This window comes from Dendrobates tinctorius, unplaced genomic scaffold (genome assembly GCF_039654945.1).
Source record: "Dendrobates tinctorius isolate UK_male_01 unplaced genomic scaffold, ASM3965494v1 ptg000156l, whole genome shotgun sequence".
NCBI lineage: Eukaryota > Metazoa > Chordata > Amphibia > Anura > Dendrobatidae > Dendrobates > Dendrobates tinctorius.
The window spans coordinates 5136326-5152998 of NW_027361823.1; the positions used below are offsets into that span (position 1 = coordinate 5136326).

Below are 16673 nucleotides of genomic sequence, written 5' to 3' on the forward strand. Positions count from 1 at the left end.
AAGTAGATAAAGCTCGCTTCCTAGAACTCCTGCCCTGTCTGTCTCTCTGAAGGTCGCGATCAGGTGCGGACGACTCACTCTGAGAGGCGGTCGGAGCACAGGTGGCTGTAGATAGCTAAGGTAATCGTTCTAAGACCTGGACCAGCGACTGAGAAACTTTTGTCAAGTCAGATACTGACTGAGACATTACAACGGCCCACTCCGGGGAGGGGTGGAGTGTCCACAGGCAGGGACTCGTGTGCTCCTGAGATGCAGACATAGTTGAAGGACTGCAGGATGGGCAGAAGGGAGACGACTGACCCGATGCCCACTTCTTTTTACCGCGCGGACTGGTGTAATGGGTAGCGGTGGGCCTGAAGCAGAGATCCCCTGAAGGGTTGGGCATAAGTAAACTGCGCTGAATGGCCGAAGGAATTAGGGAAGAACTGCCGAGGAGAGCTAATTCCAGCCTCAGAGCAGAGCCTACCGAGATTCAGGCGAGCAGCAGAAACGCCGAAGTATCCCCCAAGCAGCGCAGGAAGAGGAGTGAAAACCCAGGAAATGCTTGATGATGGAAGTTGGGGGCGGAGCTTAGCGGCTGAGCCGCGATTGGATAAGAGCAGCGGGGGGGGGGGGGGGGGGGGACGGCGAGTCGGAGGGCTGGCCAGGCCAAAGAGAAAGGAGCCCTGTGATGGGCTAGAAAAAGCGCGACAGAGAGCGCGCTCAGAAGGAGGAGGGAGCGCGCTGAGAGCGGCGAAAGTGAAAGTGAGGTGCCTAGTGCCTGTCGGTGGGTGTATACTGCCGGGGAGGAGCTAATTTTCTTGTTTTGCATAGTGTCAGCCTCCTAGCAGCAGCAGCAGCATACACCCATGGTATTCTGTGTCCCCCAATAAGGCGATAAAGAAACGAATTTGATACACTGACAATTTTAAAAGTTTTCCCACCTAAAAAAGAATGGAGAGGTCTGCAATTGTACACTTCACCTGTGAGAGAGAGACTAAAAAAAATCCAGAAAATCACATTGTATGATTTAAATAATATGCATTTTATTGCATGAAATACGTATTTGATACAATAGAAAAACAACTTAATATTTGGTACAGAAACCTTTGTTTGCAATTACAGAGGTCAGACATTTCCTGTAGATTCTGTTTCTCTCAGTTGAAGTGTACCTATGATTAAAAATTTCAGACCTCTCTATTCTTAGTAGGTGGGAATTGACAGTGTATCAAATACATACTTTCCCCAGTCTATAATTTTAGATAGAAATAAAACAAACTTTGCATAAATCAATAGTACAGTTGACAAATAACTTGATGTTTTGGCTTCTATACCTATACAAGTCATCATATAAGTCCTCATCAATCCTGTTAACTGTATTTTCTCTGTATATTGCATGTATATTGTATAAAAGCTAGCTTCCCAAAAGTATATGAGCTCAAAGAAAAAATAAACAAGCATCAAGCATACAGAGAGAACATACAGTATACTGGACTATTGATTTATGCACAGTTTATTGAAAGTTTAAATATGCTTTAAGAAGTAATTACCTTAATCTTGTTATCCTGTTCACTCTAGCAATTCTTCTGAGATGAGTGCAGGCCTCCTTCTTTCTGAGTATGTTTACTTTGTTCCCTTGTCTGTAGAGGAGGAGCTTCACTGGTGCTGGAGTGCAGCACTGACTTATCTCAGCTAAGACCAAGCCTAGATCCTCAGGCTAGATTCACACCATGGGCGTTGCCAGGATCAATCCTAGGGGGGGGGGGGGAGCAGAACCTCATACTGTTCTGCAGAACCTCATACTGCACACCTCAGCTGCTGCAGAACCTCATACTGCACACCCCTACACTTGAAAATAAAGCCTGCACCTTAAGATGATGTGGTGATGAATGCAGTCTATTTATTCCAACTATCAATTGATGTTGATGTGTTACTGAAGACGAGCAATGCCTGTCTCGGGCGTCCTTTTGGGAAGCTATGAGGTGTACCTGACTGGTGCTTAAAAAAAAAAAAAAAAGGAAGGAGTGTTAGTCTGTGTGCTACCCGACTTAAAAATTCTTATTGGTGCAGATAAGATATGGATAAATGGATAGATGGAGCAGATTTCTAATCTGCTTTTGCTATTGAAAACATTAGCTATGAGCTCAAAAACCTTTCAGGTGATGCAGTTTTTTAAAAGCTGATCTGCTTTTGCAGCTGAAAACCGTATCCTCAAAAAACGCTGTGTGTGAATGTAGCTTTAGATCAGGAATAGAACAGCCATTTATAGGACATTTCATAACTTTCCCAAATTCCTATGAAAAACAGCACATTCTGCATTGAACTACTGTACCCAATTTATTATATATTTTAGGAGTCGGTCCATTTTATACCGACTCCACCAAAATGAGCATCGGCTCCGACTCCACAGCCCTGGCTGCAATCCCCCCCACCATCCTGTAGAATGTAAGCCCGCAAGGACAGGGTCATCTCAACTCTGCACCAGTCTGTCATTGTAGTTTTTTGACTGTAATACGGTATATATTTTATATGTAACCCCTTCTCGTACAGTACCATGGAATCGGTGGGGCTTTAAAAAGAAATAATCTAGAGCTCTCACATCAAAGGAAGGCCAAGGAGGATTATGGGATCCAGCTCTGTATACCAGGATCCCCATACCCCGGAAGATCAGTCCTGAATTTTGCTGATCAGTGTAATTCATTTAAAAAAAAAAAAAAAAAAAAAAAAAAAATTTGAGGCTGCCCACGCTTTTCTTAAATACATGTAATTAGCAAATCTGGAGAGGTGTTTACTATAGAATAAAAATTGCTGCCACCGACACTTATTGTTATTCAGATAGACATGGTGGACACAGCAGTGTGAGCAGTCACTTCGCTCAGTACCCCTGGTATGTCCAGTATTAGAATCAGGTAGACATGCTGGAAAAGCAGTGTGTGCAGTCACTTCGATCAGTATCCTTGGTATATCCAGTATTATAACAGGTAGACATGCTAGAAAGCAGTGTCATCAGCTGCCTCTTACCTCAGCACCCCTGGTATCTCTAGCATTAGATCAGATAGACAGGGTGGACAGCAGTGTGAGCAGCCACTTCCCTCAGTACAACTGGTATCTCTAGTGCCATTTGTGGAGCGCATTGTCCTATACATATAGGAGGGCAGAGTTCCTACTGCACAGGCTTCTGTACTAACAATGTAGGACAGGTTTCTCTCAGTGAACCAAGGCGGTGAACAATTTCATTTCATAGCAAATACCTGTCTATACAAAACAATTGTGATTTTCTAATTAAATGTATATAGGAATATATAATGATATTTCCTTTTAGTTATCCTTTTTTTTTCTATTCCGAAGAACCTCTAAATAAAACAGGCAGCTACAGACTGGTGATAGGTGCCAGAGTATTTCTAAAATATATTACCTTTTACTGGAGCTCCATCCATAATTTCATATTTTGCAACAGTCTCGGTTTCAGTTGTGGTACTGGGTCCTGGGAAACAAGAATGTATTTATTTTTGAAGGAATGGTGCATAACAGGTAGATATTTGTCAGCGATCCCTTTACTATTAACATCACATAATAACCTACTTATGGCATCATGAGCAAATTTAAACATTTTACTAATGCACTTCAATAGTTTAATTAAAAAGGATTGCATCACAGGCTTTTAAATCACCAAACCAATGACATTGCTCGATAGAGTGGTGGAAGACACATAGCTCCCTGGCTGCAAATAGATACCCAATCACTGGAAAAAAAAAAAAAAAAAAAAAAAAGATTATTAATGAGTCTGCAAGAGCATGGCGTACTGGCCTATTCCAGGTGAGTGCCCCAATCTCCCAAACTATTCCCTGCCTAGCAACTTCACGCCAGTGTCCTTGATAGCAGTAGCAATGTAGACACCATTCAGCCATACTGGTGTTGCTGGCAGAGGTTCAGTACATTTGGCTGGTATCACAACACCCACAGAGATTTTCCCAGCAATGGAAAAATCCATTTGCAGCCAGGATATGATGTGATTGTACTCGTCTTTTATTAGCCTAGCCAGCAATGTAATGAGTGGTGACTATAAAGCTCATGAGAAATTCCCTTTAAGACAGTATCAAGCATCAGAGCTTAACCCCTTTCTGACATCAGATGTACTATCCCGTCCATGGGACCCGGGCCCCTATGCCCATGGACGGGATAGTACGTTTAGCGCGATCAGCGGCACCCACATGGTGAGCGCCGCTGATCGCGGCCGGGTGTCAGCTGATTATCACAGCTGACACCCGGCACAATGTGTCAGGGGCGGTCACGGACCGCCCCCGACACGTTAACCCCTTGCACACCGCGATCAAACATGATCGCGGTGTACCGGGGGTTAAAGGGAAGCATCGGCAGGGAGGGGGCACCCTCCGTGCTTCCCTGAGCCCCCCACAGCAGCGCAATGTGCAGCGCTGCTGCGGGGGGCTCCTTCCCCGCAGGCCCCCGAATCCAAGATGGCGACAGGGGCCTTCGGGGGCCTGCAGGGAGCTGACTTCCTCAGTGCCTGCAAAGCGCAGGCATGAGGAAGTCTGCAGCAGTGCCTGTGACAGATCGCTGATCTGTCACAGCGATCTGTGATGTGACAGTGATGTCCCACCTGGGACTATGTAATAAAGTTAATAAAAAAAAAAAGAATTAAAATAATTTAAGAAAAAAAAAAAAAGCCAAATAAATTAGAAAAAAAAAAAAAAATTCCCCCAATAAATCCATTTTTTGACCTATAAAACTGTCCCATTAGTTAACCCCTTAAATAAAAAACGAAGCAAAAAATAATGAATTATCATACCGCCAAACAAAGTGCAATAACGCGCGATCAAAAAGACGCATATAAATAACCATGGTACCGCTGAAAACGTCATCTTGTCCCGCAAAAAACGAGCTGCCATACAGCATCATCAGCAAAAAAATAAAAAAGTTATAGCTCGCAGAATAAGGCGATGCAAAAATAATTATTTTTTATATAAAAAATAGTTTTCATTGCATAAAACCGACAAAACAAAAAAAATGACCTAAATGAGGTATTGCTGTAACCGTACTGACCCGAAGAATAAAACTGCTTTATCAATTTTACCGCACGCGGAACGGTGTAAACGCCCCCCCCAAAAGAAATTCATGAAACGCTGGTTTTTGTTCAGTGTCCCAAAAATTGGAATAAAAAGCGATAAAAAAAGTCACGTGCCCGAAAATGGTACCAATAAAAACGTCAACTCGTCCCGCAAAAAATAAGACCACACGTGACTCGGTGGGTCAAAATACGGAAAAATTATAGCTCTCAATATGTGGTGATGCAAAAACTATTTTTACAATAAAAAGCGTCTTAGCGTTTGACAGCTGCCAAACATAAAAACCGCCATAAATAGTAAATCAAACCCCCCGTTATCACCCCCTTAGTTAGGGAAAATAAAATTAAAAGAAAATGCATTTAATTTTTATTTTCCCATTAGGGTTAGGGCCAGGGCTAGGATTAGGGCTGAGATTAAGGTTAGGGGTGTGTTGGGGTTAGGGTTGGAGTTAGAATTGGGGGTTTCCACCGTTTGGGCACATCAGGTGCTCTCCAAATGCAACATGGCGTCTGATCTCAATTCCAGCCAATTCTGAGTTGAAAAAGTCAAATGGTGCTCCTTCCCTTCCAAGCTCTGCCATGCGCCCAAACAGTGTTTTACCCCCACATGTAGGGTATCACAGCCTATTCAGGACAAATTGCAAAACAACTTTTGGGGTCCAATTTCTCCTGTTACCCTTGGGAAAATAAAAAAATTGGGGACTAATTGATCATGTTTGTGGCAAAAAATACGATTTTTTTATTTTCATGCCCGGGCATTATAAACTTCTGTGAAGCCCTTGGGGGTTCAAAGTGCTCACCACACATCTAGATAAGTTCCTTGGGGGTCTAGTTTCCAAAATAGGGTCATTTGTGGGGGGTATCAACTGTTTTGGTACATCAGGGGTTTTCCAATCGCGACATGGTGTCCGATCTCAATTCCAGCCAAAAACGTCAAATGGCGCTGCTTCCCTTCCGAGCTCTGCCATGTGCCCAAATAGTGGTTTACCCCCACATGTGGGGTATCAGCGTACTCAGGACAAATTGCACAATAACTTTTAGGGTCCTGTTACCCTTGGGAAAATAAAAATTGGGGGTGAAAAGATCATTTTTGTGGAGCCCTTGTGGGTTCAAAGTTCTCACCACATATCTAGATAAGTTCCTTAGGGGGTCTAGTTTCCAAAATGGTGTCATTTGTGGGAGGTTTCCACTGTTTAGGTACATCAGGGGCTCGCCAAACGCGACATGGCGTCCGATCTGAATTCCAGCCAATTTTGCATTGAAAAAGTCAAACGGCGCTCCTTCCCTTCTGAGCTCTGCCATGCGCCGAAACAGTGGTTCCCCTCCACATATCAGGTATCAGCGTACTCAGGACAAATTGCACAATAACTTTTGCAGTCCAATTTCTCCTGTTACCCTTGGTAAAATAAAAAAAATTGAACCTGAAGTATTTTTTTGTGGAAAAAAGTTAGATGTTCAATTTTTTTTATAAATATTCAAAAAATTCCTGTGACGCACCTAAAGGGTTAATAAACTTCTTGAATGTGGTTTTGAGCACCTTAAGGGGTGGAGTTTTTAGAATGGTGTCCCTTTTGGGTATTTTCTATCATATAGACCCCTCAAAGTGGCTTCAAATGTGATGTGGTCCGTAAAAATAAAATGGTGTTGCAAAAATGAGAAATTGCTGGTCAATTTTTAACTCTTATAACTTCCTAACAAAAAAAAATGTTGGTTCCAAAATTGTGCTGATGTAAAGTAAACATGTGGGAAATGTTATTTCTTAAGTTTTTTGTGTGCCGTATCTCTGTGATTTAAGGGCATAAAAATTCAAATTTGGAAAATTGCGAAATGTTCAAAATTTTCGCCAAATTTCCGTTTTTTTTTCACAAATAAACGCAAGTTATTTGAATTAAATTTTACTACTAACATGAAGTACAATATGTCACGAGAAAATGTCAGAATCACCGGGATCCATGGAAGCGTTCCAGAGTTATGACCTCATAAAGGGACAGTGGTCAGAATTGTAAAAATTGGCCCAGTCATGAACGTACAAACCATCCTTGGGGGTGAAGGGGTTAATTTTGTTTTCTCCCATGGGACTCCTAAAACCTTTTCCCCCCAATGATGACGATGTACATACCACCATGGTTACTTACCGGTAGCCGGTTTTTCCGGAACCCATGACAGCACCACCTGAGAGAGGGATCCGCCCCGCCAGGACAGGAACCTACTGAGACATAAGGGGCGGCACCTCTCCCCCGCTTCAGTTGGGTTACAGAGCATTGAGAGGACTTAGTTACATGTTTAATCCAACACCACAACACTCAAAACACCCTACTAATTGTGCACACCATACAGTGAAAAAAGGGGGGGAATGTACGGGTGCTGTCATGGGTTCCGGAAAAACCGGCTACCGGTAAGTAACCATGGTGGTTTTCCCTTCACCCATGACAGCACCACCTGAGAGATTTTTGGAGACTTCGAAACACCTTAGGGAGGGACCACCGCTTGCAGCACCCTTCTACCAAAGGTTAAGTCAGCAGAGGAGGATAGATTTAATCTATAGTGCTTAAAGAAGGTTGAAGGTGAGGCCCAGGTAGCGGCCTTACAAATTTGTTCGATTGATACCTCTGCCTTTTCAGCCCAGGAGGTCGCCACGGCTCTGGTGGAATGAGCCTTGATGCCGTCAGGAATCGGGATACCACTAGCTGAATAGGCTACACTAATGGCTTCCCTGATCCATCTAGCAATAGTCCCTTTTGAAACCCCATAGCCTTTCCTGGCACCCTGAAAAGCTACGAATAGGGACTGTGACCTCCTCCACTGGCTAGTGGCAGATATATATTCTACAAGAGCTCTTTTAACATCCAGACTATGGAATTTTTCCTCCCCCAGATTTTTTGGATTTTCGCAAAAGGATGGAAGAACAATTTCCTGACCCCGATGGAAATCTGACACTACCTTGGGCAAATAACTGGGGTCTGTTCTTAACACTACCCTATCCTGAAAGACTTGCGTATAAGGAGGATTTACTGAGAGAGCCTGTAAGTCGCTTATCCTGCGGGCTGATATGAGGGCTACTAACAGGATCGTTTTTAGGGTCAAAAACTTTAGGGGTAGCTGATGTAATGGCTCATACGGTTCTTTTGTAAGGGCTTCTAACACCAGGTTTAAATCCCAGGGGGCTATTCTAGGTATTGGAATAGGCCTAGCTCTATGGCAGGATTTAATAAATCTGGCTATCCACCTATCTGATGCCAGTTTGCAATTGTAGAGCGCCCCTAGTGCCGACACCTGAACCTTAAGTGTGTTTACTGCTAACCCCATCTGCAACCCAGATTGTAAGAACTCTAGGATGTCACTAATCGGGGGTTCTTTCCCTAACGGCTTACCCAAGAACTGTAGGAACTTATCCCATGTTCTGCCGTAGATGTTAGTAGTCACCGGTTTCCTGCTTTTTAGCAGAGTGGCCACCAGCCCAGGGGAGAACCCCCTATCTATTAAAAGCGACCTTTCAAATTCCACGCCGTCAGATGGAATCCTTTGACCTGAGCGTGCAATATTGGACCCTGAACTAGTAGGTCCGGGATTTCTGGCAGAACCCAAGGATCGGAGAGGGACATCTTCCGTAGCAGAGCGAACCAGGGCCTTTTTGGCCAAAATGGAGCTATTAGAATCACCCTGGCTTGATCGTTTCTGATTTTTCTTACCACAGTCGGGATCAGAGCTACTGGGGGGAACGCGTAAGCCAGTCTGAAGTTCCACTGGATGTGCAATGAGTCCACTGCCCATGGGTTTTCCCTTGGGTTTAGAGAGCAGAACCTTTCTGTTTGCCTGTTGTGCTTGTTTGCAAAGAGGTCTATCACCGGTTCCCCCCAAAGCTGAATTAACTTTTGAAAAATGGATCGGTTTAGCGCCCATTCTCCTTGCCTCAGGGTATTGCGACTCAGGAAATCTGCCTCTATGTTTTCTGCCCCTTTTATGTGTAGGGCTGTCACGGAGTGTAGGTGATCCTCTGCACTGCTCAGAATGTCTGTTGCTGCTTCCATTAAGGAGTGTGATCTTGTCCCTCCTTGGTGGTTGATGTATGCCACTGCTACCTTGTTGTCTGACATGATGCGTACATCTCGACCCTGGAGTAGCGGAATGAAGTGGTTTAGGGCCTTGCCCACTTCCCACAGTTCTCTCAGGTTGGAGGATGCCTTCCTTTCTTGAGGTGTCCAGGAACCCTGACCTATGAGGCCCCTTAGTGTGCCCCCCACCCCGAGGAGCTTGCATCTGTTAAAATTATATCTGTCGCCTGTCTGTCCCATGGTATTCCTAAGGTCAGATTTGTCTCGTTCAACCACCAGTTGAGAGAGTCTCTGGTTTTTAAGGAAAGCTCCAGCTTTCCTTCCAAACGCCCTCTTAGCGATCTTTGTGCTCTTAGTATCTCCCCCTGGAGTTGCCGGGTGTGAAACTGAGCCCACCTGACCGCCGGAATACAGGATGTTAGGGTACCTAGCAGGGACATTGCTTTTCTTAATGTCATACATGGTTGGTTTCGGCCCGCCAAGGACAGATTTTGCACCTTCTCTATCTTGGACTCTGGGAGCAGACACTCTTGCCTTTCTGAGTCCAGTATAAATCCTAGGAAGGTCTGTTTCTTTAGGGGTTGTAATTTTGATTTTTTGAAATTGACTATCCACCCTAACTCTTGCAAGGTGTTGATCACCTGAGTCAGCTGTGCTGTACAGTGGTCCTCTGAACTGCCCACTATAAGAAAATCGTCCAGGTATGGTATTATGACCGTATCGTGAATCCGGAGAAAGGCTGTCACTTCCGCTATGACCTTGGTGAAGACCCTCGGGGCTATGGATATGCCAAACGGAAGAGCCCTGAACTGAAAGTGCCTTAGTGTGCCCTGAATATAAAGCGCTACCCTCAGGTATTTCTGGTAATCTGGATGGATAGGGATGTGGTAATACGCATCCTTTAAATCGACTACGGCCATGAAGCAATCTTGATGTAGCAGCTTCACTGCCGTAGTTACTGATTCCATCTTGAAGGTCGGGTTCTTTATCCATAGATTGAGGCGTCTGAGATTTATGATTGTCCTGAACGACTGATCCGGTTTTTTTATTAGGAAAAGGGGTGAATAAAACCCCTTTCCTTCCTGTAAGCGTGGCACCTCGGACAGTACCCGCTTGTCTATCAGGCTCAGGATTTCTGTTTCTAAGGCCAGTTGTTCTTCGGTCATCTTCCTGATAGGTGTGATGACGACCACGGATTTTGGCTGACGAATAAAGGGGATTTTCAGGCCTTCTTTTAGGATGCTCAGAATCCAGGTGTTGGAGGAGATCTTTTCCCAGGCCTGGAAAAAGAGTGCCAATCTCGCTCCTACTGGAATACTGGCGTCACTGTGGTGACTTTTTGGAGGTGGAGGTGCCTCCACCAAACATAAACCCTGATTCTTTCTTCTTTTTATCCTCCCATCTTCTTCTGTCAGCGGGAGGACGCCCTCTATTGAATCTCCCCCTCCGAAAGGGCTGTCTCCTCTGATCCATAGGGAATCTGGGGAAGCCTTTTTTCTTATCGCCTGCTTTCTCCAGAATATCGTCCAAGTTCTTGCCGAACAGGAATCGGCCATCGCAGGGGAGAGAGCACAATTTGGCCTTGGACTGAAGGTCACCCGGACAGCCCTTAAGCCATAACGCGCGTCTAGCAGCATTTGATAGTGACGCTGCTCTGACTGTCAATCGCATAGAGTCCGCCGAGGTATCTGCCAGAAAAGCCGCTGCCCCGTGCAAGAGATACATGTCTGATAAGATCTTCTCTCTTGGGACCCTTGACGCCAGCTTCTCTTCTAACTGCTGCAGCCAGATCATGAGGGAGCGTGCCGTGCAGGTGCCCGCTATCGCCGGCTTAAGACCTCCTGCTGTCGCTTCCCATGCGTGCCTCAAATATGAGTCCGCTTTTTTGTCTAGCGGGTCTCTAAGAACCCCTGCGTCTTCCAAGGGCAGGGCCGACCTTTTGGAAGACCTGGACACCGCTGCATCTATTTTTGGGACTTTGTCCCATATTTCCGTATCCTTGTATTCAAAGGGGTATCGTCTCTTAGAGGCGGATGGAAGGGCCCCCGATTTTTCAGGCTTTTTCCACTCCTTCTCAATAAGCGCCTGGATTTTCACGTTTACTGGAAAGGTTCGTTTTTTCCTCTCCTGAAGCCCCCCAAACATGACGTCCTCTAGGGTTTTAGCCGCCCTTTCTTCCTGTAGGCCCATTGTGGTTCTAATGGCCTTTAGGAGGGCATCTGTATCTTCTACAGGGAAACATGGCTTACCCGCTGTGTCACTATCTGAGGAGTCTGAGGAGGATGATTTTTCCGCCTGAGATGATACTGATGCGGAATCTGAGGGGGAACTAGGGAAATCCTTCCTGCTTTTTTTCCCTTTTTTCAATAAGGACTTAATTGAGCCTTCCATTTCTGACCTGAGGGCAGATATTAGATTGGCTGCGAAACTAGGCGCTTCCTCCGCCATAGTCCGCTGAATGCACGAAGCACAGAGGTCTTTTTGCCAGTCTCTTGCTAGGGGAGATTTACATATAGCACAATCCCTATTGTTCTTCTTGCTTCCTGCTTTTCTGGGCCTTTCCTACAGGGTGAAGCATACAATAGAAAAACCCCCTATTAATATACTGCTGACATTCACGAAGATCACTCACCACCCGTAATCAAGGGTACCGGATTTGGAGGCTGCGTCGGAGCACCTGACCCGCGCTCTTTGGACCTTGAGGAGTGCCCCGACCTGCGGCTGGGGCGACTGCTGCTTGAATGGCTTCCATGCTTTCTGCCAGAGGGCTGTGAGGGAGGCAGGGACGCTGAACGTTCCTGCTCGGACTCCATCTTGCACCGCCGATCTACAGCTGTCTTTCCCCTTTTAAATTGCATGCCTCCGCCTGGTGAGCGTCTTCCTCCCCTCCCCCCTGCGACCGCCGGCCCAGCGCTTCAGAAAGCCGGCCGGCGTCGCACCCGGCGCCATTACACCGTCGCCTTCTGCTGACGTCAGCCGGCGCACCCAGCATTCCAAGCGCCGCTGACGTCAGCGGCCGGAAGACGCCAGCGTCTCTCCCCTACCACGGGGATCGAGATGCGGCGTGCGCGAGGGGAGGGCGGCGCGGTGGGGGCTTCCCGGAGCCACCGGGATCCCATCCACGCCCGCACGAACCCGGAGCCCCAGGGACCCCGGGGACTGCGCTTCCAGGACCCGACGGCCGGCGCTACAGGTAAGCTACCTGTTCTTCCCGCGCCGGGACGGGCCTGGGTCTTTATCTTTCTCTTCGCCCATGACAGGCACCGCCACAGTGGGATTCCTTCCAGGACAGGAACCCAACTGAAGCGGGGGAGAGGTGCCGCCCCTTATGTCTCAGTAGGTTCCTGTCCTGGCGGGGCGGATCCCTCTCTCAGGTGGTGCTGTCATGGGTGAAGGGAAAAAAAAAAAATCGATATTTAGCCTGTCAGTCAGCAGAAAAGAGAAAAAACAGCGGTCTGCTTACAATGGGTTCACTTGGGAGATCGTATAACAAGAGGAAATACATTTTACCTATTCCAGTTATTTCCTTTTTAATCAGCTGCAATTCCATGTGCTGAATTTTTATTCTGACCAGTAGGAAGTAAATTTTTCCAACAATTACGTCTTTTAAGTGGTACCTAGAAATAATAAAAAAAAAGAAAGGAAAAAAGAAATACTTTTATAAACCAGAATTTTTTATGACAATGTGCCAAATAGGTCTTTTTTTCAAGAATCAAAAGAAAAACAGATTAAAATGCGCTTGAGTGTAACAAGTCATGATTTATCACTAGGCTATGCAGATTTCTGGGGGTCTGATAGCTGGGAATCTCAACAATGACATGAATACTTGCCATTTAGGTATTTATTATGCTTTGTGTTATGTCCCATGAATGAGACATTTTACACAATCCAGTCCTGTGCATTTTACATGCTGTATTGCAGTCTCTCATGTTGTTTTATTGTTGCTATGTGTTCCTGTGTTTGCATAGCCGAAATCCTCCCTTTCCATCAAGTTTGTCCCTTCTGTCTCCCTCTTGTGGGTGTGATGTCACTTCCTTCTTCCCCGGGTCTCATTCTCCATCTTGGCTTCATTAGAAGCACATGCGCTTTCAGCCTGTCTGAAGAAAGTCTTTTTTACCTGCTGCTGCTGTTTGTATGCATTCAACAAGAATTCTTAAAGAAATCCAAGTCTCTTCTGGATTCTTCATAACATGTGTGCCGGCAGCTGAGTTGAGCTATCTGCGATCGTCACCAATTGTAAGTAAGGCGAAGAGAATCAGCATCTCACAGAGCCATATTTGTAGCCACAGGCCCCGGGGACAGAATAGTAAAAAAGACTTTCCAGATTCATCTGTAAAGCCCACAGCTTCTATAAAGCTACAGAACTTCCTGCAGAGCACCCGCTCTCAGCATAAAAGACTATACAGCTCCCCTTCTCCCTGTGAATCAGGATGGCTGAAGGAATGACTACACGGTCTCTGCCAGACCTATTGTCAGAGGAAGAGTGCAAAGAACTTGATCCTCCATTTAGTGAGAAGGCTAGATGTCCCACAAAGCCCACATGGAAAGTAAGGGAGAATCTACAATCCAGTAAACATGATCTTCTCCGTGCTACAGCAGAGCTATGGCAAAAACTGATGAGTCACAGACTGCCTGTCTCAGCCTGCTTCTCTCCGACCTCCAGAGGGAACCTTTGCACAACTGTGTTCAGATTATCAACTTTATGCAAAAATAGCAGATCAGTATATCTCAGTGTTAAAGAGACTTAAGGCCCCGTCTCACTAAGCAATCTCGGTAGCGAGATCGCTGCTGAGTCACAACTTTTGTGACGTAACAGCGATCTCACCAGCGAGATCGCTGTGTGTGACAGCGATCAGTGAGCGGCCCCCCTGCCGGTATCGCTGATCGCTGGAAGAAACCTCTGGACATTTCTTTAGTCGCTGGTCTCCCGCTGGCCAGCACACATCGCTGTGTGTGACAGGCGGGAGACCAGCGATCAGGTGTAAAAAAATTAAATAAAAAATATAGTTATTCTCACCTTCCGATGTCCCGTTCAGCCATCCGGCCTCTCTCCACGCTCCGGTCCCAGTGATCCTTTGCATGAATGACCGCAAGACTTTGTTATCCCGCGTGACCGTGACATCTCGCGGTCATTCTTGCAAAGGATCACTGGGACCGGAGCGTGGAGAGAGGCGGGATGGCTAAACGGGACGTCGGAAGGTGAGAATAACTATATTTTTTATTTTGATACTATTTTCTACAGCGATAGCCAGCGATGCCGGGCACTCGGCATCGCTGTGCTGATCGCTGGTGAAGCTGTCTGTGTGACAGCTCACCAGCGATCACATAGCGATTTACCAGCGATCCTGACACCTTCATATCGGTGTCGGGATCGCTGGTGAGTCGCTTAGTGTGACGGGGCCTTAAATCTGTCAGTTCCCTGCAAAGAGCTACAAGCTTTCCAACAACTTAACTCAGAGAGAAAGCATGGTGCGCGACATAAAAGCCAAGACAGAGGAAAGAATCGCGCTAATAGCCGAGATGTCATCTTGCATTTCTGGCTCAGCCAGACAGGCAAAGCGATCATCTAAGTCAAGCTCCTCAAAATCTTCAACCCTCAGCGAACAGCTCGTAAAAGCACGTGCAGAAGCCGAGGCCACTAAAATACAAGCTGCCTTCACTTAAAAGGAAACTGAGATGAAAATAGAGGCATCCGAAGCAGTGCACAGAATACAGGCCCTAGAGAAGGAACGTGAACACGTCATAGCCATGGCGAGGTTAAAGGTCCTGGAACAAGCCATCAGTGGGAGCCAAAGAGACAGCATCAGTTTAAGTGATCTTGATACTGAAGACCCTCTTAAGCGTACTAGAGACTATGTACGAAGCCAATACAGCGCTACCCCTGCTCCTGCAATCCTTCCTGACCGCATAGATGCTCCCCTGAGACAACAGGACACAGAGTGTTTACCCGAACCTGCACCCGAGGTCAGTACAATACGCTGCCAACCTTGCATCCTGATCCTCCTCTGTGCACCGAAATGTACCGGAATCCTGCACCTCACCAAATCTTATACACAGAAACATACGTGCAGGCCAATATGCAGGCAAGTCACCACACTCCAGTCAGTCACACAATTCCAGTCCCATGTGTGGCAGAAACTAAGCTCATTAAGCCAATTAATGGACTGAATGCCTACGATGCCCCATATGTACCTGCATTCCCAGGTCAAAGCACAGACTGTAGGAACAATGCTATCCAGCCAGCAACGGTCCTTCCAAAATCGGAGAATGCTGATATGACCAGCCTTGCAAGGTACATGATTCGGTGTGATCTAACTAAGACCGGTCTTACAAAGTTTGACGATAAACCTGAGAACTACAGGGGTTGGAAGTGCACCTTTAAAACCACAATCAGTGACCTCGGCATCACCGCTGAAGAGCTAGACCTGCTAATTAAGTGGCTTGGGCTACAATCCACGGATCGGGTCAAGAGACTTAAATATGTCCACACCAGTAATCCCTTTGCGGGTCTCACCGCTACATGGAAGAGGCTAGAAAGAAGCTATGGCAGTCCTGAGGCCACAGAAAAGGCCCTGTTCAAGCGACTAGAGGATTTTCCAAAGGTATCTAATAAGGACAGTACAAGGTTCCAAGAGCTCAGCAACCTCCTGTTAGAGCTTCAGCTGGCCAAAGGAGACCCGTACCTGTCTGGCCTCAGCTACCAGGACACTGCTCACGGGGTAAACCTAATAGTTTCCAAGCTGCCGTCCAATATCCAAAATAAGTGGGCCATGCTTGGCTCAAAATACAAAAGGGAAAAACCGAATCTCCTTCCCTCCATTAGCCTACTTCTGCGAGTTCATAGAAAATATTGCAGAGTGCAAGACTGATCCAAGTTTTTCCTATGGAGAACACAGCGACCCTGCTTCATCTCCTAAACACGAGAATCCACGTCTTAAAGGGGTTGTCCGGGCTTTTCACATAATCTCAGTACATATCTGGGCTGCAGAATTATGACAATAAGCAATTTACTTTCTGTCACTAGTTTGCACGGTTTTCTAGATATTCTGAACAGAACGTCCAAGGGTGGGGGGGGGGGGGGTGTTATGGCATTGAAATGAGAACTAGTCGCAACCTCCTACTCTACTCCAAACATGCCCTCTATAGCAACAACCCCACCCTCCATAGCTACAGGCCCTCCCTGTCCACATGAAGCAGCCCTCCTCACAGTGTAACAAATCCTCCCCCTCTAGCAGCCTCAGTGCAGAGAGCTGCTCCTCCCCCAGACACGCACAGTTATCTATATCTATGGAAAGTGAAACCAGTGAGGAGGAGGGAAGATCGTCCTGTATTCTAATCTGCACAGGGGATGGCAGTCACTGATGTAATCCATTGTGTGACAAAGCCTCTGCTGTGTGAATGAGACAGCTCTGTGTCACTGATGTCTTCACACAGCAGCAGATTTGGTGCAGTGTATGTGTGAGCACTGTGTCTCTAATGCCACAAATACTGATGGGAGCAGCCTGTCCAATCAGCAGCTGTAACAGTGTGAAGTGTTGGGGGGTGTATGTATGTATTGT

The 16673-nt window shown here is 46.3% G+C and overlaps 1 protein-coding gene across 1 annotated transcript in view; it reads right to left on the reverse strand.

The window, feature by feature from the left end:
* The window catches only part of VPS26A (VPS26 retromer complex component A), a 66531-nt gene that overhangs the window by 16791 nt on the left and 33067 nt on the right, over positions 1-16673 (reverse strand). Inside the window, exons 6-7 of the mRNA XM_073548170.1 lie at positions 12625-12731; positions 3395-3463 (exon numbers count right to left, since the gene is read on the reverse strand). Of these exons, the coding sequence (XP_073404271.1) occupies positions 3395-3463; positions 12625-12731 (176 nt within the window). The remainder of the gene's footprint in view (positions 1-3394; positions 3464-12624; positions 12732-16673) is intronic.